Source organism: Gymnoscopelus braueri (genome assembly GCF_963280865.1).
Source record: "Gymnoscopelus braueri genome assembly, chromosome: 23".
Taxonomy (NCBI): Eukaryota; Metazoa; Chordata; class Actinopteri; order Myctophiformes; family Myctophidae; genus Gymnoscopelus; species Gymnoscopelus braueri.
The window spans coordinates 42,140,426-42,165,107 of record NC_137625.1 but is presented as its reverse complement, the minus strand read 5'-3'; the positions used below and the strand labels follow the sequence as shown (position 1 = coordinate 42,165,107).

At 39.5% G+C, this 24,682-nt stretch overlaps 1 protein-coding gene across 2 annotated transcripts; it reads left to right on the top strand.

Annotated features, from left to right (window-relative positions):
• Positions 1–1,178: 1,178 nt before the first annotated feature.
• Positions 1,179–24,004, top strand: LOC308079338 (uncharacterized protein). 2 transcript variants are annotated; one of them, XM_080420784.1, is made up of 16 exons: positions 1,179–1,306; positions 6,101–6,287; positions 6,455–6,776; positions 7,181–7,323; positions 7,420–7,472; positions 9,949–10,101; positions 11,169–11,251; positions 11,598–11,637; positions 15,757–16,041; positions 16,550–16,649; positions 16,733–16,904; positions 17,417–17,504; positions 19,968–20,246; positions 20,539–20,641; positions 22,034–22,196; positions 23,308–24,004. In XM_080420784.1, exons 2-16 carry the CDS (start codon positions 6,121–6,123, stop codon positions 23,404–23,406), a joined length of 2,250 nt encoding a protein of 749 aa, XP_080276910.1. In that variant the 5' UTR covers positions 1,179–1,306; positions 6,101–6,120; the 3' UTR covers positions 23,407–24,004. The 2 variants fall into 2 exon arrangements, with proteins under 2 accessions (XP_080276910.1, XP_080276909.1); XM_080420783.1 differs by having other exon boundaries at positions 6,452–6,776.
• The last annotated feature ends 678 nt before the right edge of the window (positions 24,005–24,682 follow it).

The following is a 24,682-nucleotide window of genomic DNA, read 5'->3' as shown; positions in this document are numbered from 1 at the left end:
AAGATTCTTGCAGGGGCCCTCATTCAAGGTCATTATGATTATGCATGCACTTCATGGTATCACAACACCTCCAAGGCCTTAAAAACAAGGCTCCAAACATCCCAAAACAAACTTGTAAGGCTACTTCTTGGCCTCAATCACAGAACCCATCTAACCCCTGCTCATTTTGCTAGGATTGGATGGCTTAGGGTTGAGGACAGAGTACAGCAACTTGCTATGGGCCTGGTCTTCAAGATACACCACAACATTGGGATCCCCCTGTATTTGTCAAAATACTTCAAAAATGTTAATGAAGTCCATGATCATAACACCAGAGGCAGCTCCACTGATCATGTTCAACCCAGATTTGGCTCAACTAAGGGTATGAACTCATTCTCATGCTATTCATCAAAAATGTGGAATGCCCTACCAAAAGGAGTAAAGGAGTGTAAAACCCTACTCACTTTCAAAACTGCCCTAAAGATACACCTTCAGGAGGCTGCAATTCGAAAATGGCCCCTGTCTAAGTCTTAACCTACCCCTCCCTACCCCCCCCCCCTCTTTCATTTTCCTCTTTTGTATATATATATATTATTTTTTTTCTCTCGTCATACCAGTAACCTGAAAGCTGATTGTATGACATTCTGTATAGTAGTGTGTATATCTGCCTGCCTCTTATATTTCATCATGATTTGTGTGCATGGGGTCCTCATCTTAAACAAGCGTAATGCTTAATGAGGGTTTCCAGTTTAGTAGACCTTGTATTGTGAATTTGTACTTCCATGTACTGTTATGTACTGTCATGTACTATTCTCATGTCTTTCTAAATAAACTACATCAATCAATCAAACCACCGTCAGGAAGGTCAGATATGAAAGAGAGAGAGAGAGAGAGAGAGAGAGAGAGAGAGAGAGAGAGAGAGAGAGAGAGAGAGCGAGAGCTTTTATTGCTTGTCTCTAAACTTGGTTCACGTGCGTGTTGCGTTGCTGTCTGTGGTGCCGGGTGCACAGATCTACATACTGTGATTATAGGGTACATCTTTGTATCAGAGGAGCGCATTGTGCAACAACCTGTTCCTGAAACGGGCTCACACACCAGCAACTGCTTTTTATTTAGGTCGTTGTTGCCCATGCTGTGTCCCCACGCCCATTATGTGTCGTCATGCTCATGGTCCAGTGCCATGTCTGTCTGAACTGCAGATACCATTACTTTGAATTGTGGCTTGTTTTATTCCTCTGACAGAATCCTAAGCCACTCATCAAACAAACATAGTTAAAGTATTTATTTTCGTTCTTCAGAAATATAATCAGCTGTAATCTGTGTTCAGGTAAGACTGAATTTAACATAAACTTGGGAAAGAGAAGCTTTGGCTTCTGCACCAAAATTCAAACATTGCACACTTATTTTCTATTTATGTTTTTTTTTCTTCTGGTGGGTGGGGGATGTAAAACGCTAGTGTGCATTTCACAGGCAGAAAACAAGCAATACTTGTTGTAGTCTACTAGCTGCCACATACTTTTATAATGACTTTGTCACAACCAGCATACATGAAAACTGAATTCAGGATCATTGTGCTTGAATACAGTTTGCTTGTCTGGGTACAGTGTAAGTGACTGCAACTTCAAATCTGTATAAATCTTGGCCAGTGACTTTTCAGGATCACTGGCCCCACCATTGGTGGCCCTCGAACATATTGATTTGGCAACTAGCCATCAAGCATGACTTCGTAACAAAATCAATTAAACAATGCAATAGTAATATTTAAAATCACAACTCTAAATTGGACCTTATATTCTTATTTCTGGAAGTGTGCATGCATGCATCTTGCTATTGACATGTAAGCTAATACAGCATTTGTTTCATTTGCTAGCTTCTGACTCTTCACAAATAACTTGTGAAGAGTCAGAAGCATTCTGCTCCACAGCAGCGGTCCCTTCTTTTGTGCGGTCCTAGCTGTAGTATACAACCCTCGTAGACGTATTTATGATTCTGACGTTTTCAATCTACGAGAGTTGTAGGGTGCACTTCCCATGGAGACCTGGACTTTCTGCACTATGCCCCGTAGACACTCCAAACATTGTACAAAATGAAAATAAGGTGCTAACCGCCGAGCCCCAAATGTTAACTGGGTCTACGGGGTAGTAGTGTAATGTAATAATCCATATCTTTCAATGAAGAAGTGTTTTAATGCCGTCTGTGGCCGAATGCCATTTTTTCACCCTCGTTAACTTCCTGTTTACATTTAGTGTAATTCCGGGTTCCACCGGATGCGCCCCGTCACTACCCGTCACTACTGCCCATTGGGAACTTCCGACAGAATCGGTCACAGACGGCATTAAAACACTTCTTTATTGAAAGATATGGATTATTACATTACACTACTACCCCGTAGACCCAGTTAACATTTGGGGCTCGGCGGTAAGCACCTTTATTTTCATTTTGTACAATGTTTGGAGTGTCTACGGGGCATAGTGCAGAAAGTCCAGGTCTCCATGGGAAGTGCACCCTACAACTCTCGTAGATTGAAAACGTCAGAATCATAAATACGTCTACGAGGGTTGTATACTACAGCTAGTGCGGTTCCTTCAAAAGAAGGGACCGCACACTCCTCAGGACTGATTTTGCTTTTTTATTTGTTGCACAACGCGTTTCGCTTCCTCAGACCTGAGGAAGCAGGTCTGAGGAAGCGTTTCGCAACAAATAAAAAAGCAAAATCAGTCCTTATTAAAAACAGATTTCTTTTTGCACTTTCGAAATCACAAAGAAAAACATTCAAATGAATATCAGTAGTATAATGTGAAGCACAGAAGTCAGCGAGTAAGTAATTATTTAACTCACAGATATAAAAGGGGTGGGAGTTTATAAGTTTTACTTCTTCTCACTCCTTTTCGGATATGTTTAGATTACTTTTTATTTTTTTTACTTGTTTCTTTTTAGGTATATTTTAATCTACTCTTATAAAAATTATATATCAAAATATATATCCTATATAAACATATGTTAATACTATGAATAATAGTATAGAACATTGTTCCATACTCTATAATACAAAATATAAAATATATAATACTGCAATAACACACTACCTTATAATACTATATATAGTACATAGTACATACTATATAATAACCTATAAATATAAATACAGCAAAAAAAATACCTGCTATCCATTCCCATCCTCCCTGTATCTTGTAACACCAAACCCTTGCACATTGCTTTAAACTGATCGATGCTTGGACATTGCTTTTGTTCCTCCCTCAAACTGTTCCACATGTTTACACCCGCAATTGATACACAAAAACATTTCACAGTGGTATGTCTGCTTAATATTCTAAAGTTGAATTCTTCCCTCATATTATTATAACCCCCCTCACGATCCTGAAACAAATTTTGAATATTTACTGGTATTATATGGTTATAATATGGTTCTTAGCCTTGTACATTAATTATTATTGCTGTTTGATATGATACTATGTGGATACATTTTAATAATTTTGACTGTAGAAATAGTGGATTAGTATGTTCCAGGTAGCCGGCCTTGTGAATGGTCCTTATTGCTCTCTTTTGGAGAATGATTAGTGACTGTAATGAATTGTTATAGTTATTACCCCAAACTTCAGCGCAATAATGTAAATATGGCATGACTAGGGAACAGTAGAGAGTGTGGAGTGACTTGTGATCCAGAACCTGCTTTGCTTTATTTGCTGCTACAGTATACTTCTAGCTACTTTGTAGGCTACTTTACATGTGTAATATGTGGTTTCCAGCTAAGCCTATCTATTGTCACACCAAGACATTTTTGTAAACCAAAAAAGGTGTTTAGAAATCCCCTCAATGACTTGTTTGACCAGTGACATGTCAATATCACTAAAATATGTAGATTCTCATCCATTATTATAGTTTTCAATATCATTTTCAATTAAATATTTAGGTAAGCTGTTTTGTTTAGCACCATCTCTCATAATATTGTTTAATATATTCCATATCCCTTTAATATTTATTTATTTATTATTGTCTAGTTTATTCTTATACAATAATAACATAATATCTAAAAGATATATTATATATACATATATATATATATATATATATATATATATTACCACTACTACTTTAATTAGTAGTTATACAGCATATTTCTTTATAGCTATTTTTCATTATACCATAGTCACTGTAAAAAATATCCCATTCTGATTGGCATGTGGGAGATATGTGCTATGAATATTATTGTTTTTATTTATTTTTATAATGCACTTTCTGCTTGCCTGCCATTGTCAGCAGTTAGAAATGTAATGCTATTCCACAGACGCGCTGCCTGTAGGCAATCATAACTGCGGTGTCGCGGTGCGGAGCGGCAGTCGCTTGACACCGCAGTTATCATTTTTCGTTAATTATTGTCTTTATTTTGTTTGACTGTTTTCAATTACAGTTTAGTTTTAATTCTTTTTTACATGGGTTTTTGTTTTCTTTTTGTCTTCTTTTTTAATGGAGTAGATTCAAAAAAGTAGTAGGCCTATTGGGTGCGGTCATACCGAACTTTGATTCTGCCTATGGGGGTGGATTCTGCCAATGATTTTCAATGGGAACGGAGCAGTTTGTTGCCATTTGTGGATTTCCCCCCAAAAACGCTCCGTTACCATTGAAAAGCATTGGCAAAATCCACCCTCATAGGCAGAACACATTCCATGCCAGAGTTTATTCATAATGTACTCACCCACTGCCAGCGATTTATTGTTGTTTTTTTCACCTCGCCACAGACCTCGCTAAATACCTTATGATCGCGTGTCCAACTGTTTGTAGACACACAGGGTAGTTGTGCGAGTGGCCCAGAGAAGAAATTTTCAATCGGCGACATTCCATTTAGCACTAGTCGCAGTTTCTAAAAAACGTTTCAAACAGCGTTCAGCGCAGAGAAAAACAACACCGAGATAATAGCGATTTAGCGGAAGCTTTAGAGCGGCGGCAGATGGGAACGGAAATCTTCGATTGACGTCATTTCCGTATCTGGGTGTGCTACAATGAAATGTATGAAAAAAAAAAAAAGACCACTTCGCGTAGATCTACGCGATTGACACGCTGCGCTGTTATTTAGGTTTGCGTAGATCTACGCGATTGGCAGTCAATGTGTTAAAGTTTGGTGTGACCACACCCTTATGCAATAAAGAGTCAACAAAATCTACCATTAAAACAATTTAATCACAATTAAAACTGGCACAGCTCCATAGTCTGTTGATGTTTTTTTAAGAGAGGACGAAGGACTTTCCAAGAGCTTGTCAAATTGGTTCTGCGTCACTCTAAAATATAAGCTCTTGGACCAGTCGCCAGTAATCCCCTTCTTGTTTCCAATTTCGGAGTCTCATGAACCCAAACTATTTTTCTTCGCTTTCTTTTTTTAGCTTGTTGCTGTTGCATCTCCCCTTCTAATAAAGCAAGGGCAAGTGCCCTCCGCCTGTCCATTATAGACACTACACCTCTAGTTTGATAAAGATAGCCGCGGCCACCTAAAAAGTTGGATAAAGTCGCAATGTAACCAGGCTACAGACAAAACGATTGCTAGTCTACGGTCTACGGGGAGGGAGTGCTTGAAAGTTAGTGACAGATGCAGAGGTGAGTCAGTGGTTGCCTGGCAATGTCAAGACAGAAGCGTTGCGGGCTACGGGGAGGGTCCTGAAAGTGAGTGACAGATGTGTCACTGGTTATTGGGATAGAAGGCGCAAGCTACTCTGTTTTTTAGAATGTGCTGGCTGCAAAAAACAGTCGGTCGAGTTTATCAGCCGGCAGCCATAGTTTGGTGTGACCGCGCCCTTAGAGTGTTAAACATTATTTCAGAAAAAAATATGATTATACAATATAGTACTGACGTCATAGAAACATAGACTGGAAAGATGACATTACGAGATCCAGAATGTTAATGTTAATACACATTAACCAGTTTCAGTGCTACTCTTATAAAAGTAAATGTGGAAAAGTCCGTCTTAACTCCACTGAAACCTACATACCTTTAAATATAACAATGGAAGCATGTATGCAATGTCAGCAGACAAATGCTTAATGTATGTGAATATTTATTACTTTCGTATGGAAAAATTATGATGATGATATGTTTTTTACTGCCCTCTAGATTTGAACCTTTCATGATTCATGATGACGACACCACGAAGGATGACGACACAACGTAGCAGAGAGACAATTGTCGATGAATGCCTGGAGAACTGGAAAGTACTCGGCTCAGGGGGCTTTGGATGTGTGTATAGGGTGAAACACAAGATCTGGAACTTTGATGTGGCCATTAAGCTGCTTTATGCTGGGTATGATGAAAATGATCAAAAAGCATTATGATTGTTCTACATCTGAGAATGTGTTTCTTTCACACTGATCACTTATTTCATAATCTTCAGTCCTATCAAATTCAGATTCACGTAACTGGGTTCTAACTGCTCTCTCTCCTCATAAACTGGCTCCTGTCATACAGCAGTTCTGGCACCTTATGTCACGGCATTGGGCGAGAGGCTGATCACATGGAGTCTGCCGCGTTTGTGCCCAAGGTCTATGGGATCTACGAGGGCTGTCCCCCTGAGATGGGTAAGAGTCAAGGTATAGTAATGGAGCTAATGGAGAGAGGCACTCTGCAGACCCTCCTGCAGGCCCTGTCTGAGCCCCTACCATGGCCCCTGGCTTTCCGCCTGATACACCAGGTGGCTCTGGCCATGAACTTCCTCCACAGTAAAACATCACCAGTTGTGCACTCAGACCTGAAACCAGCCAATGTGCTACTGGATGGCACCTTAAATGCCAAGGTGTGTACGCGCGCGCACACACACACACACACACACACACACACACACACACACACACACACACACACACACACACACACACACACACACACACACACACACACACACACACACACACACACACCAAGAGTTATTATTATTTTTATTTTATCGTTGCTGTCCGGCAGGAACCAGTTAACTCCATTTTTCCGCTTTTGCATTTTTTCCCCATAAATCAGTGCTATTGAACACCCTCATTGTGAGCTTGGAGGTCCTGGAGCTGTTCTTATCAATGATGAACAAAACCTCCTAACTCCATTTTTGTTTTGTTTTTTTCATTTCCTGAAAAATGTACATTTTGGAGTTAGCTGGTTCCTGCCGGACAGCAAAGATATCATGCTTTTTAATCCTCTTTATTTCAATAGATAGCAGATTTTGGCTTGTCTTTGGTGACCATGAGTGTTGCGAATACCACCCTCAAAGGCGATCAAGGAGGCACTCTAGCCTACACACCCCCAGAGGCTTTTGGACCGAACTACCGTCCTGTTCGCGCTTTTGATATTTACAGGTAAACTCTTAGAGGAATGTTGTTGATGTTGAATAGCTTTTATTATACTGTATGAAAACCTTTACACCCCCTCCCCCACCCAATTTTTTTTATTAGTTACAGTATACTCCTCTGGACCATTCTTACTGGAAAGCAACCCTATCCAGGAGGTAAATTCTCTTTTGTAATTGTGTTTAAATGTATACTTACTGTACTATACAGTATATAGTATTAGAGAATGGAGTTATTATTGATAATAATAACTAATTGCTGTTGTTGTTGTTGTTTTTATTATTATTATTATTATTAAGGGGGCCAAGCACCTGGGAGTCAAAGGCACCCATTTTATTATTATTCTTCCGTCGTTTTTCACAGTCCTGGCTAAATCTTTTACGAAACTCGGCCCGGCCAAGAAATTAAACTCACAACCAGTTGCCAAAAGGTGGCGCTATAGCACCCAATTGCCAAACTCAATTGAAAAATGCTAACTTTGAACAGGCATACAGTAGCTCATGACCCGTTTGACTTACAGCCATGAAACTTCATTACACATATTCATCTTATTCATCGTGTGAGGAACAACTTTGCCACTTTGACCTATGACCTCTGACCTTTAGATTTCTCACTATTTTTGAATTATATGAAAAACTGTTTGACCTACAGTATGACTTCTGACCTTTAGATCTCCCACCATTTTTGAATTATATGAAAAACAGTTAAAATCTTCTCCTGGGATTTTTGAGCAATCTGCATGTAACTTTCTACACACAGACTTTGGGCCAGTATCAAAAAGAAATCTTGGTGAAATGTTCTTAAGTGAAAAAGATGAAGCTTCTTTGAGCCAATGAATATTGCAGTTTTATGAAAACTATTCTTCTGCCCCTAACTACATAGATGCAGAATCACATTTTGAAACTTGGCAGTCTAGTCGAAAGTCATTCCAAATAGCGTTGGAACCAATCTTACTCCAATTGGCCAAAAGGGAAGAGAATTTGTGAAAAAATGCCTCCATGAGCCAATGAATATTGTATAATAATGAGACTACAATACCCAGAATCCCTTAGTACTCTGCTCAGCCGTTTCCAATGCTTATTTGCTAACAGCATAGGTTCCTTTCTCTCAATTAAAGCTTGGGGGTAGCAGTAGTTCATGAGGTAGAGTGCCTTGTCTGTGAATCACAAGGTCTCTGATTCAAGCCTTACCTTATGCAGGCTTCATTTAAATTGCCGCACACAAATCGAGACAATCAATCAATGCATGCACACTTTTTCAAGATAACTACTGAAATGCTACTTTGAGGGTATTTATTTTCAATGTATGACATATTATTTCCTTTCCATTATGCCTATATATGGACGTACTGTATACGTTGCATTGACGATTCTGGACAACCGGTTCTCGAGATACGTGAACTACAGACGCACACATATACACATGGCACATTTAAAATAGGATATTATCATTAGTAGTAGTAGTATTAGGCTGATACCCGTTGGAAGCAATGACTGTTGGGAACGCATGCCCAACCTGGCACCTTTCTAGTTATTATTATTATTAGTAGTAGTAGTAGTAGTAGTAGTAGTAGTAGTAGTAGTAGTAGTAGTATGGGGTAATATTCGGTTGCTAGGATGAAATAAAAAAATAATAAAACCGGTGGTTTCTAGGATAAAACTGTCCGTTGCTAAGATGAAATTGGTGGTTGTTATGGTAAAACAGTAATGAGAAATACCTTTGAGTGTACTGTGAATTTAAGATATTGACCTAATCTTACACTTGGAAAAGTGGCAGGTGTAGTTAATTAGTGTCACAATTCTTATGATTTAATCTGGCTCCACTGCATTTCCCCATTCAAACTAATGGGATTTGTTTGGCAATTAAAAGTTAAAGATCTCAAAAAGTACAAAATCATTTTATATCAAAAATACAAATGGTAGCCGTTATGTCCTAATAAGCCGAACGTTGTTGAGCTAAAAGTATGAAGGACTAGTTAGGTGGAAACATAAAATGGCCTGTTATAGTGCCACAATGAGGCCGATTAAAACATCAGAGGTTCTTCCTTGGCTTCCTGCGAGTGTGCATGCAACGTTGGACGCCGATCAGTCCATGCGCTAATCGGGATTATGTAATGACATTCTTGAAAGCAGGCACAGGTTTCAAGGGTGTTTAATAAAGTTCAAGCTAAGTACAAAGTGGGAATGAGAAAAACTTAGTCAAAGGCAAAGTTCAGATATGCAATAAACAAAGGCATACACGAACAGGAATTGCTAGTGCCTTGAGAAGTCGCATGAAGTGAAGTGGAGAGGGGGGTATATAAAAGGAGTTAACTAATGAGGAACAGGTGCATAAAGTTAATAGACTGAAGATGAGGATCTCTGGTCTCACACAAGGACACACGGACAGGGGCAAAAACATAGTCTACTCTTCGCCTATAATAAGGTTATTATTATCCAATAATAATAATAACAATAATCATAGAAATTTATAGCATTAGTATTATAATAAACTTTAATAAACTATTAGACGCACACTCTCTCACACACACACACACACACACCCACACACACACACACACACACACACACACACACACACACACACACACACACACACACACACACACACTTACATATCCTATATTTTATATAGTGTCTGCTGAACTGGTGGCCTTCAGGATTCAACAGGGAGACCGACCAGATCTTGACGAAATTGATCAGAAGAAAGCAGTTGGATTAAAAGAATTAGTTGACCTCATGCAGAGGTGCTGGGTCAAGGAGCCAAGTGCGAGGCCCTCATTTAGAGGTGAATTTACATTCTTAAGGTCATTACACACCGGCGATTATGCGAATATACGCAAAATTCGGACTCGGTACGAATAAATAAAAGACGCTTTTTCGCTCCGCGAAACTGATGTGGAAGCTTGCATTGACTTTATAAGGTTTAAAAAAAAAACGTATTATTCGCATGAAAAAATCGCCCCCGGTGTGTAAGGACCTTTACCCTTGTTTTATCTTTCATATTACCAGTGGTGGAAATCATACTCACATTTTTAACTTAAGTAAAAGTATCAATACTGCAATGTAGAAATACTCTATTATAAGTGAAAGTCTGTCATTCTAAATGTACTGAGTAAAAGTTCAAAACTATTGGCATCAAAATATAAAAGAAGTAAAAAGTACTCAATATGCAGAATGTCCCATTTCATAAGTTTTCAAATGTATACAAATCTTTTGAAAATAGCAGATCTAGCTTGTAGATTGGCTATTCTCAAATAGCGGAAGTATAGGGCTGAAGTGGTTGATGTATGTTTTGTAATAATAATCAAAATCAACAAGTAACTAACGTTTTTGAATAATTGCAGTGGATAAAAAATACAATATTTGCCTCTAAGATATAGTGGAGTAGCAGTACAGTAGAAGTATTGGAAATTGGAAATACTCCAGTAAAGTAAAAGTACCTCAAAATTGTTCTAAGAACCGTAGCCTACTTGAGAAAATGTACTTAGTAACTTTCCACCACTGCATATTACTGTATGTATTTATACAATATTTAAAGTTTTTAAAGATACAAACCATGGTAAAACATATGTTTTGGACATACAGTATAAGGGAGATATATATTAGCCAACATATCTGCAGTATTTGTTAAATTTTGGTACAATTCATGTTAGAGATGTGAAATATATAATGTTGTATACGGTGCATTTTTATTAGAGATGTGAAATATATAATTAGTATACTGTGCTTTTTTGTATGTGCACAATATCCATGCTCATACAGACTTACAGTAATTATGGTTATTTATTTTGTCAAATGGCTAAATATTCCTTGTTCAGCAATGCTTTGAACATTTCACGGTTTTTCTTTCAGTATGCACTGAAGTGACAGAAAACGTTTTTTCAAAGCATATGAAGAGAATCAATCTTGCTGTCTTTGAAACTCTGGCAAAGCTGGTAGGTACAAAAACAAATCTAATTTAGAACAACTTTTAGTGGCTTATCAATGGAATCCACACTATACAATTGCATTGAAAGTTGTGACTTTACTGCTTATATCTCAGATTTTTTGTTTCCTTACGATTGCCTACCTAAAAAAGAAACTCAGAACTCAGGCCTTTTCATTTCATTTACAGGCTTCTGTACTTTTCTCCTTAAATTAATAAGTACTCTTACGTTTTGTTTTGTTTTGTTTTTCTTTTCTTTTCTTTTCTTTTCTTTTCTTTTCTTTTCTTTTCTTTTCTTTTCTTTTCTTTTCTTTTCTTTTCTTTTCTTTTCTTTTCTTTTCTTTTTTATTTTCCAGGACTTTCAGGACACAGAGGAGGAGTGTGAACAACCACCAGGTAAATGTCTTCATGCATAGTGCAAGAAAAAAAAACAATTTAATTAAAAAGTTGATTTATTAATCATTGTATAATCAACAATGTGCAACCTGTGCAATGTGCAATGTGCTACAGTATTTGATGTGGACCGCCGTTCCGCCAATTCTTTTTTTTTTAATATATTTTATTTTTCATTTTAATTTTTCACACAGTATACATACAACCCCCCCCACATCCCTCCCCCCTCCCCACATACATAAAGACAGCACAGATAAAAATAATCAAAAATAAAAGGTACAAAAAAGAAAGAAAAGGAACATCAAGAAGAGACAAATCTGTTGTAAAAACATTAAGTAGCTTCGAGAAATAATAGCTCTAGACCGAGATAGCTGTCCGTTCCGCCAAATATGTCTGAGTCTCAGAGGCTTTGTACCCATTGTACCCATCTGTCGTGTCCCTTCTGTGCCCAAATATGGAAATATCTGATCTGTCTGTCTACCTGCGTCCCTTTTATGCCCATAATATGGGCATAAAAGGGACACAGACCCCCCTCCATATATTATATGGAGGGGCTAAAACATGATCTCCTCCTCCGGCCTTCCAGTTAGCGGAGGAAGACTAAAAAAAGTGCTCATCGGAGCGCCAGGTCAGGTAGGTTATTGTGGCGGTGTGGCCTCCTGGTGGCGCTATGATAGGCCAATGTGAAAAGGGTGCCATTTCTTCCTAGGTCTTTCGCGGGAATCGGACGCTGCGTTCTGTAACGGTTTGGCCAAAAGCACAAGGGTCCGGGGTGCCAGCCAGGTAGCTAACCTGACAAAATGTTCAATACCTGTAGCCTAACCACTACATAAGGCTGTGCATGAATTTTCCGTCTTCTCTACACACCCTAGAAATACACACTGTAACACACAATAAACTTCAGACACCAGAGATTGTTGTTCAACGTAGTTATATTAATATAGTTCAAGTTATATGGTACAGTTCATTTTCATTCACAGTTCCAGTTAATTTCACACATAGTTCCGTGAGTTAGGTCGAGCCCACAAACATTTCACACATAGACCGACGGGTCCTCATAACCCCGCACGCCACAAAGAACCCCTCTGTTCTGCCTCGGTCTTGTCTGTGAGTTTGCTACGCTACTACTCACGGTCGCTCGTTTCGTTTCGGTTTCGATTAGAATCCACTCCTCCGAGGGTTTACTCCCGCGATCAGAAAGTGATCTCCGAGTACTGCGTCCTTAGCCTGGTAAACCCTCCCTCCGGAAATCTCATTTCCATTTGATTTCAGGAGTGAGTCTGGCCTGAAGGCTTGTCTGGGCGTTTCTAGCGCATTACCAAAAAACCGAGCCTATCAGCGTCGTCGCTCATCGTTCTGTGATTGACAGCGACAGTTGGCCAATCAGGTGGCGAGTTCGAGTGAGCCCGAATGAAGCCGAGTGCAGCCTGAGTGCAGCCAACAAAAGACGAACGGCAGCCATTGTTGTTTGTGCGAGTGCCTTCACTTCTTACTTTCGTTTATAAAACGCTCTCAAACTTATTTTTTGAGGCACGTAATTTACTTATAAGATATCGTTTGGATAGAATTTAATATATGTGGTCAATTAATCATGACAGAGCCTATTTAAAAATAAAAATTCAGAGAACCGGCAGGGGCGGGCTGTGACACGCATGTATCCGAATAAGGCAACCTATTTTGGGCATGGCCATCTCAAAAGTCCCGTTGCGTCACATTAGTCGCGGAGGTGGTAAAAATGCACTGCAATTGGCTGAAGGGGAAAAACGATCATTGGCTGAAGGGGTTGTCAGTCAACGGTATTACTCCTGCCCAACTCCAGCCCACAGCCAACATTGCAGAATGGGCGATCAGGCCAGACTCACTTCTGAAATCAAATGGAAATGAGATTTCCGGAGGGAGGGTTTACCAGGCTACTGCGTCCTCTCCGTGTGATCCTTTATTTCTGTATCCTCCGTCCCGAGCAACACGACAAAACTAACTGTGAATAAACAAACAAATAAACAAACAAACGCACGGCGGCAGTGAGCCCAGGCAGCCAGTCCTCCCGTCACTCCGACGAGACGCCAACTTTCCTCTCGCAGGTAGAGTGACGTCACGCCATTCATAAAAGCCAGTGTGGCTGGCCACCGTCATCACGTGAATGAACTGACACATATAATAAGTCAGGGGTAGCGGTGATGCACCGCTAATTGCCACAGTTCATGATTTGAGGCATTTTGTTCCAAAAAATTGTTTTTCCAAAATCAACCTGCTGGTGGCGTTTTAACGTGCATGCAAAATTTCACGGAAATTGCACGCTGTGTTCATGATTTGAGGCATTTTGTTCAAAACGGACCAATCCTGCAAACTTTGGAAGCCAAAGTTAGCCAATCAGGACAAATTTGCGTGATGTTTGGATAAAATCTGAAGGAGCAATATTTTTTAAAATTGTTTTACATAAGTTGACCTCCTGGTGGTGCTATAAAAGGCAGATGTGAAAAATACAGGGCAGAGGTTTTTCCTTGGCCTCTAGGGAGTGTGTGTGCAAAGTTTCATGCCGATCGGTCCAGTTATACGTAAAAAATAACGTGACTTGGCCAGTTATAGCGCCACCATAAGGCTGATTTGAAAAATGTAGGGTGGCACTGGCATTTCTTCCTTGGCCTAGTGGCAATGTGCGTGCAAAGTTTCACGGCAATCGCATGCTGTGCTCATGATTTCAGGCATTTTGTTCAAAACGGACCACTCTTGCAAACTTTGGAAGCCAATCTAAGCAAATCAGAATGGAATACGAAAAATCCGACAGACCCGTTTGGTTTAATGGCTATAGAGATACTCTGTACTGATTTGCGTGATATTTGGACAAAATCTGTAGGAGTAATATAAAAAAGAAAAGTTTAGCAAAAATCGGCCTCCCAGTGGCAATAACAGGCCTGTGAAAACAAACATGTGAAACATTTGGGGCAGAGGTTCTGCTCTTGCGTCGAGGGATTGTGTGTGGCGTGTGCACAGTTTCACGTAGAGCCCTTCACGGGCCGAAGATGCGGTTTTCAGCCCGGCCCGGCGGTGTAATTGTACAGCTCGACACCTTTTTATTTATGTATTATTATTAATTAATTATTTTCAAGCGTGCGCTTTCACTGGTGCGCGCAGCAGCTGCACTCTCAGATGCGCTCTCGCGCTCTGATAAAAACAAAGCCACAAGAAGTCAAGAACACACACGTCACACCAAAAAGTAATAAATCCTCCTCCAGCCACCGTTTGGAATGATCTTATGTCCTCGCAGCATAATTCCACACACTTTAGGTGTGTTTAGTCCCGTAAAATACGGAATCGTCCCGTTTTTGGAAACTAAAAGACGTGTCCCATATTTAACTGATACGGGACACACTTTGTTCCGTATTTTGAGGTCAGGGAATCAATATGAATGACAGGGCGATTTATTTGAGAAATGATGGTGATTCTGGTGTCCTGCTACCACTCTGCTCTCTCTCCTCCTCTTGTTGCTGTGTGAGCGACTGTCAGAGAGCTTTGGGAGTCGGGTGTCTGGAAAAGCCCTCAGCTCATTGTGGGCAGCTCATTGGCTCATGTACTCATGACACGACCAATGAGAGTTAGCGCTTTCAGTGTTGCTAAGATATGGTCTCTGCCCCATAGACTGTAGGGTGCTGCCTCCCACACACCCCCTCCATTCAAGCTAGCACACATACTGAGACAAAATGTTTACCGTATTAATATAATGGGGTCTGTGAGTCCGAGCCCGGCCCTGGGCCCGATGGTCAAATACAGAAACAACCCTAGCTCGGCCCGTATTGGCTCTAGTTTCACGTTGAGCGGGCTAACGGTGCCGGAGATTAGCTGTCCATAGACTGACACACGGACGGACAGACAGGGTGCAAAACATTATCTCGGCCATGCCTTTTGCCTGGTATAAGTATTTGAAATGACCCCAATTTACCAGGCTTCACCAGGATTTTCTTTTGTTTTTTTTGTTTAATTGGATAACCAATATGTTAATATTGTAATTGATATACAGTATGTATTTGTGCAAACAATTTTACTTTCCTTGCTTCCTTTTCTGCTTCCTTTCTTCTTTCTTTCCTTCATTACTGCCTTTCCTCTTTCATGTTATTGTCATCACAGGGGACGGCAATGCTGAGTTGATTGACAACCTGATGAAGCATCAGTTCATCCGCTCTGAGCTGGTGGAGCAGGTGTTCAGGGCCATTGACAGGGGTGACTATTACTTGGAGGAGTTCAAGGGCAGTGCCTACAAGAATTTGGCCTGGCATCATGAGAACTTCCACCTGTTAGCTCCTTCCATCTACTGTGAGGTGATGGAGGCCCTGGACCTCCGTCCCAAACTCTCCTTTCTCAACCTGGGCAGCGGGACTGGCTACCTCAGCACCATGGTCGGCCTAATACTGGGTGAGTGTTCCACACATGCAAAGGAGACGCAACTTGCGCTCTGCAGTCTATTCAACTATCAAAGTTAGAAAGTAAATAAGTAAGTACATTTTATTTAGCACTTCTCACAGTGTTCAAAGTGCTTTACATACTATAAAAATACGACATTTAAAAATAAACAGCAGCAAAAATGTACAATAGAACTAGAAGACATATTACAAAGAAGAAATAAAAAGAAAATCAAAGATATTCCGTGAAAGCAAGTCCAAACAGAAGTGTTTTCAAGTGGTTCTTAAAAATGCCCACAGACGCCGCGGCTACTTTGACTACTTTGACTACTTTGACTACTTTGACTACTTTGACTACTTTGACTACTTTGACTACTTTGACTACTTTGACTACTTTGACTACTTTGACTACTTTGACTACTTTGACTACCTGCAAAGAGTGTGTGTGAATATGCCTAAAAGGACCACATTTTACTGGCTAAATGTTTTTGCCTGAATTTGTTTTATTCTATTCCCTACAGGTCCACTTGGAGTAAACCATGGAGTTGAGCTTTATCCTGAAGTGGTGGAATATGCACATGAGAAACTAAAAGTCATCAAGACCAGAGGCGGCTTTGAAAGGTATCAGGCTATTTCATAGGTTATAACAAAAAGTAAACAGAAAGGAGGCTGAGTGACAGTTGTGGGTTGTGTGTCTGGTATAGGTCTAAATTTTGCGAGCCTTGCTTTCTGGAGGGCCACTGTCTGGAGATTATCCCCCAGGACCGTCTGTATGACAGGGTGTACTGTGGTGTTGGTGTGAAGCGTGAGCATGAGGACTACATGAAGAACCTGCTTGAAGTGGAAGGAATCCTGGTTCTGTCACTGGATGACAAGGTCTTTACAGTGCACACATCCCTGCAAAAGGGAATATCTATTTAACTCCATGTTAATAAACACTCACCTATTGTCTCCGCCAGAGGTGGAGAGTATGTTTTCGTTCTTGTCCTTCCGTGTGTCCCCCCGTCTCAGCCAAGCTAACATTGGTCAAGCTTCGCGTGACACGTGACAATATTGTTGTCACCAATGCTCTGATTGGCTAGCGAGACGCATGATGACATAGAAACCTATAAATAGGTGTGTCACTTCAAAAAATAATTTATATTTTTGTGCTCTTAACTAGCTCTTAACTCTTCAAAACTTCAAAAGTGTCACTTCAAAAAATAATTTATATTTTTTGAAGTGAGCTTCCATCAGCCAAGCTAACATTGGTCAAGTGACACGTGACAATATGTAATATAAATAGGTAAGACAGGATTAATCAGGAACAGTACTGGCGGAGACCTGTGCTCCGAGGAGCACATTTTCTAGGTTAATTCTGATTTAGTTTTTCTTTGCTCTTTTCTCAGTTGACAACGATCACACGGAAAGGTCCCAACAGCTGGGAGACAAAGAAGATGCTTAACGTGATCTTTGCTCCCCTGGTGCTGCCCAAACGTAAGCTCTGAACTAAAGAAGCATGTTTACAATTTTAAAGGCAAGACATGTTTTAGTCTCTAAAAAGTGTTCTCTGACAGTTAACCAAAGTCGAGTCATGCACTTCATTTTGTGTAAATTAAGTTCTTAAAGGAATGTTTCACTTTCAAACATGTTTGGGGTCAAACATCTACTCAGGCTTTTGTGTTTCACCCCAGACAGTTTTTAAGTTGCTTGATTCAGAATTTTAGATATTTGATATTAATTTGAAGTACTTGAAGTACTTGGGAAACAAGATGGTTTGTGGGTTTGAGCCATCATGCGAAGCATCTCCACCTGGTACTCTTGATGCTTCGTCAAGAAGTTTCCCAGACCGGTGGTCTGGGGTGATGGGCAGTGTTGCCGCTTGTTCAAAGACCGTTAGATGCCTCCTGAGTCGACCCATTGTGTTGGGGATGGACTTCTGAGGGTTTGTAGGCCTTGTGCCTTTCGGTCTCTCCCAGTTATGTTATGTTATGTTTGTTTATTTGTTAATGGACATCACAATTACATTGGACGAAACCAGATCCATTGTTTAAAGTGTATATAGGCCTACAGTAGCACAAGTGCTAATTTTCAACGCCTGTCCACTGTCCACATGAAGCTTATATATACCGTGTGTATATATATATATATATATATATATATATATAGGGATTATGTGGGATTATGACAATAATACTGGACCCTGGATTACAACGATAATCTGGTTATTCAGGGTATATTTGAGATATGGAATACTAAGCCCTAACCCAAGAGTCTCTCTAATAGATCTCTTGAAAATATGCACTGTATTCGGTTTCTGTCTCTAGTCGGGCCAGTATATAGAAATGTGACGTCATGTTGTGGCGTAACGCTGGCATTGTGCCAGATTAGGTGATCTCATGCTGGGCGTCATATCCTTTGTAACAGGTTAACTATCGCTAGTTAAGAGCACATGTAATGCTACAATTAAACTAAAAGTGACTTCTAAGTTTCTCTTCACCCCAAAACCAAAAGGACAACTTCATTTACCATCCTGAATGGCAGGCCTAACATTATTATTGCATTTTGGCTATGCAACCTCAAGCCAAAGTTCAGAGGTACTATATTGCCTTTTGTTAGGCTATTCAGTATTTGTTTTAATTTCTTGAATTCATATTTTTCCTTTAATAACTGATCTCAATTTGGACCCATAATAGTGATTATACGTTCAGAAACAATTTTTATAATGATACGATTAACGGTTTTGGAGAAATGAAGGTTGGAAGGAAACATTCTCCTCTTCAACACCCCAGCTGACGTCTTAATTCAAGGTGTAGGCCTTCTGTATGTTTTTCATGGTTGCATAGTGTTGTGGTAGAATGTCTGCCTTCAAGGCCGTTCACACCAAGCATGATAACTATAACGATATGAGTCTTTATAAAAATAAAATAAAACTAGAAAAAGTGCTCCTCGGAGCACAGGTCTCCGTCAGGTCAGGTAGGTTATTGTGGGCCAGCAATGTTCAAAATTCGTCAATCAGGATGGAATATGACAAATCAGACAGATCCGTCTTGATCACATGACTACAGAGACAATGTGTACCGATTTGTGTGATGTTTTATCGTCACAGTTATTAGTCAGGGATCCACAGGCCCAAGAAAGTGGGTTAAAACTGTGATGGCAATGGCATGCTATACTTTGTATTTGTGTTTTTTTCTAATACTTTGGTTATTAAGGTCCACTGAATGTTTTTTTTGTATAATGAATCCTTTATTTTTTTTTATATAATGATGTGAATGATATAGTGATGTGAACTCGTTTTTTTTATTGGCTGATGTCATAACGTAGGGCAAAGTTGATTACTATTGAAGTAAAGATGAAAATAATGAAAAAATACAAAAACTGTAACTATAAAAATGGCTATAAATCATCTGGAAAGGTGTGAGTGTATTTCTGAACTTGGTGTTGTCCACACATTTGTTCTGTGTAGCTGGGAAGCATTTATTGACAGCCAATACACAACCCAATGAGGACTCTATGAAAAAGAAAAACCTTGTTCACATTTTCGGTCAAAAAATAAAGGCTACATACAACAATTGCCACAATTTTTTTTCGCAAGGTTATCATTCAGTGGACCGTAATGACCGAATTAATAGAAAAAAAACACAAACAAAGGGTAAAGCATGCCATCACAGGTCCTCTAAAATGTTTAGTGACTACTGACTGGATCCCTGACTGGTTATAATTATGGTGCTTGGTGTGAACAGACCTTTCAGATTCAGATTTGTTTTAGACTGGCTTCACCAGGAACTGTGTGTTCACATTAGAATAACCGCTATGTTTAATGATTTAAATGATGTAGATTTATTAGTGCATATAATTGTATTTTGCTTGCTTTCTTTCCTGCTTCTTTTCTTCTTTCTTTTCTTCCTTACTGCCTCTCCTCCTCCATTTCATTGTCATTGCGGGGTGCGGGGGAAGACAATAACGAGTTGATTGACAACCTGAAGGAGACTAAGTACATCCGCTCTGAGCTGGTGGAGCAGTCGTTCAGGCAAGTCGACAGGGCTGACTACTGTGTGGACGAGTTCAGGGGCAGCGCCTACAAGATCCAAGCCTTGCGTCATGGTCACATCCACCTGTCAGCTCCCAACATCTACACTGAGGTGATGGAGGCTTTGGATCTCCGTCCTGGACTCTCCTTCCTCAACCTGGGCAGCGGGACTGGCTACCTCAGCACCATGGTCGGCCTCATACTGGGTGAGTCACCCAGACCATCCTCCTATTGAATAGAATAGAATAGAATGGATACTCACTTTGGCTTCACCGTGGGGTCAGGATAGCCAATCAAGGACTTGTAGTGGCTAATTGACAATACGCCAATCCGTGACGCCGATGGTTTTGGTTGACCAACCAGGGAAGCCGATGCATACAATCTCCTGAACACACTGATCATTTCGGCCTCTTTCTCCGATTTTTTCGTTCTCCGAAACTGTTGGTTGTTATACTATAGCGTTAGTTAGCCTTATATGTTTTTCATTCTATTCTGCAGGTCCATTTGGAGTGAACCATGGAGTTGAGCTGCATGCTGACGTGGTTGATTTTGCATATAAGAAACTGGACATCTTCACCAATAAATCTGACAACGTGCAGAGGTATCAGGTTACCTACCTACCTATTTCATTTCATCACCTATTCTTGAGAATTGGGACATAATCATATATCATATCCTACCAAAACATTTCAAATTATTACTTATTAAAGGAGGAGTTCACCCAAAAAATGGCTTATTTTCTATCAATTGCACACCCTATGAAGCCTTGAATCCATTGATTCTTTTTTGTTTTTGTCGCATTCTTAAGCTAATAATTTGATTCCCGTCTCCTACCGGCTAATGTATCCGGTAGGAGACACAAAGTAGATTATTTGTGTCTCCTACCGGAAATACACACGGTCATCAAATTATTGTTATGCCACAAAAACAAAAATAAATCCATGAAATCAAGGCTTCATGGGGTGTGTAATTGATAGAAAATAAGCAATTTTTTGGGTGAACTCCTCCTTTGACACACTAGTTGGGTGAAATATATTCTTAAAGGATATATATATATATATATATATATATATATATATATATATATATATATATATATATATATATATATATATATATAATTAATTAACTAATTACATATGATTTATACAATGATTTGGTCTGGTTTCCTTTTATTTACATCTAAACCTGCCCTCTGCTAGAAAACACCCTTGTCTCAGACAGGGATAAAAAACTAAAAAAAAAAAAAAACTAAGTATTAAAAAAACTAAACATGTGTTTTGATAACATAGGTGTAAGAGGTGTACTATCTTTGTTTAAAATATATTTTTTGTAAAATATATTGGCCCTTTAAAGTTGTGTCCAAGATCTTTGTTAACTCTGTCAGATTTCTACAAAAACATAATTTAATCAGCCATGAACAGGCTTAGCTATATCCTAAGTTTCCCCTGTCTCATGTCCTGGTTTTAGAAAAGGCAGGAAAGCTGCTGAAGCTATCGTAAGCTTTACAATTTTTGATAAATGCATTAAATAATATTGCTATCAGATATATCTCAGCCATAACATGTTAACTCAGTAAGTCTTTCTAAATCCAAACTAAATAAAGAATATGGTAGCATTTTTTCAACTCTGCAAGACTCCGTAAGATGTCAGATATGCCATCTTATGGAGTTGACATCTAAATAAAAAAAACTGTGGGAGGTTGGCCCAATACATGGTTTAGTAGTCAACATGTTGATCTTTTAAATATAATTTCCCAACATATTTTTTTTCCCTTTTTTGTCCCAATTCTACCCATTCTCAGATACAATTCTGCATGTCTCTCAGAGTTAAATAACAATTTTATTGTGTACTTTTCTAGGGAGCCAAGAAGCCAAACCATGTCACTTCTATGCTAAGGATGCATTTGATAATAAACCAAATAATCCATTATAACCCGTTTTGATTATTAATAGTAATTATTTTTTTGTGTTGTGTGTGCTTGCATGTGTAGGTTTTGCAAGCCTTCCTTTGAGGTGGGCAACTGTCTGGAGACTACCCCAGGGAAACAGTATGACAGGGTGTACGTAGGTGCCGGTGTGAAGCGTGAGTACGAGGACTACATGAAGAATCTGCTTAAAGTGGGAGGGATCCTGGTTATGCCACTGGAGGACAAGGTATTTACAGGGCATATATCCATGCAAAATCAGAGTGACTTTTATTGTCACATCACAGGTTTACATGTGGGAAATTGTGGGTGAAATATTTTTTTTTATAGAAGTTCCATCATTCATTTTCCATCTCATCAATCAATTCACTCTGAGGGCCCTATTTAGACAATCCTATTTAGGGCCTTATTTAGAGTAAGCTAGGGCACATGGTTAGGGGCCATCACCATGGCAGCTTGTTATAGACATTTTCATTAATATTTCATTTTTGCCACGGACAATAATTGATGACCCCAGCACATGGTATAAAACGCAGGGTGCAAATGCATTGGGGGTGTGTCTGCCTCCAATTTCACTAATAGAATGGTGCCTTATGTGGGCGCAAAGCGGTTGTATTTATTCCGTGACGTTATTGAAAATATTGAATGGGGTCGTTGGCGGCTAATGCAAGCAAGCAATGCATTTCTGATCACCCAAAAACAGTTCTCAGGTGAAACTGCCATTGTAAAGTTACACATGTTGTCCCCCCCTTCTCTTTTTCTCTCTCACACACACACACGCACGTACGCACTCTCACACACACACACACACACACACACACACACACACACACACACACACACACACACACACACACACACACACACAGACACACACACAGACACACACACACACACACACACACACACACACACACACACACACACACACACACACACACACACACACACACACACACACACACACACTCAGAGACACACACACAAATTCTTCAGCTGTTCAGGTGGGTTGCCAATTTCAGCCAATCTGGAGAGAGTACCCATTTTGTCACTCACTTATTTGTGTCATCACTTCCTATCTCACTAGTGTATTCTGTGTCCTGTATGAGTTCTCTCTCCTGATTGGATAAAATAGGTATCTTAACATGAACAGAAATGTTCTGTTTACTGAAGACTGGAGAGACAGGGAGACCAATGTTACTGAACAATCACTCTATTGCAATGATTGCTATCATAGAGTTGTTATATAGAGTTATTTAACATTTATACAAATACAAAAAAAAAGAAAAAAAGACCACTTTACCAATTTTTTATTTTGTTTTTCTTTTCTCTGTTCTCAGTTGACAAAGATCACACGGAAAGATTCCAACAGCTGGGATAAAAAGAACATCCTTAACGTAATCTTTGCCCCCCTGGTGCTGCCCGTGCGTAAGATCTGAACTGAAGAAGCTTGTTTGATGTTTTCTATCTTGAAGGTTAGGACTTAAAATTTGGAGTGATCATTTAACTTTTATCGTGTACTTTTCCTCACTAGGTACAGTACTTATTTAGATTATTATTATTTCGTCATTTAGATTCTGTAATTGGCAGGTTCCTGGCTGCCTTTCCCACCGAAATGTGTGTTGGTAAAGAAATATTTTCGTGAGTTTTCCTGCTTTCCTGAAGGATGGGCACCCGCGCGATGACTTCACCCCAGTAAAAAAGAGTCACATATATGTTGTATAATTGCACATGGCTGAATTTGAAGCTACAGAACCCCTTGGGGCATTAGTATCTTGTTCTGTATGCTTGAGCTAGTATTATTAAGTATAGTGCATACATACCATTAACCAGGAGGATTCCCTTTTTATAAAATGTTTTCATCTTTTAATCAAAATGGATGGATGTGTACAACTACACTATTGTATGCTGAGGGGATCAATAATCTGTTGTTTGTGATTGCTGTGGATTATTTGAATAAAGCACTGTCATTTGCTGGTTGGTCTATCTTGAGGAAGGTCTTTGTGAACTTGTTTTTAATAAATTCAATGAAGAGGCGAGCTGTGTGTGTGTGTGTGTGTGTGTGTGTGTGTGTGTGTGTGTGTGTGTGTGTGTGTGTGTGTGTGTGTGTGTGTGTGTGTGTGTGTGTGTGTGTGTGTGTGTGTGTGTGTGTGTGTGTGTGTGTGTGTGTGTGTGTGTGTGTGTTTTTCTTTGCTTTTAGCTTTTGTTGCAACATGCTGCCAGTAGGCCAAGGAACTAAATCCCCAAATATTTTTAATCGGCCCTCATGGTGGCCATCATAAATTGCACATTATGTCTGGACTGACGTGACAAAAATGTATCATACCGATTTTTTATATTTTGTACCATTTGGAAATAATTGTGTTCTGGCAATTCATATAGATGTTGATTATAAAGATAATATAATAGGCGTAAAAAGCCCCTTGCACACAGAAATAAATCTGATTTTAAATATTTAAAACAAGTATGCTTCTCTATGTGCTTAGCACACCTACTCAGATTTTCAAATGAACACAGTTTGATTCCTGCGTTTTTTTCTTATATTTTTTGGATGAGATCAAAACTGAAACAATGGGCAGGTGAAAGTCTCCTTGCTCTTTACACTCTTAGGATTGGATGGACCTAATAGCATATTCACTGATTTATGTTAACATTTTGTTTCATTCTGCAAAGTTTTTGCAACAGATAATACGCATCGGATTCAGTGTGCAAGGT

Excerpts from the sequence above, each read along its gene's own strand:
- LOC308079338 (XM_080420783.1), top strand. The coding sequence starts at position 6,121 with ATGATGACGACACCACGAAGGATGACGACACAACGTAGCAGAGAGACA. Across the intron at positions 7,324-7,419 it reads CGCGCTTTTGATATTTACAG|TTACAGTATACTCCTCTGGA; the intron begins GTAAACTCTTAG and ends TTTTTTTATTAG. Across the intron at positions 17,505-19,967 it reads TCCCCTGGTGCTGCCCAAAC|ACAATAACGAGTTGATTGAC; the intron begins GTAAGCTCTGAA and ends GTGCGGGGGAAG.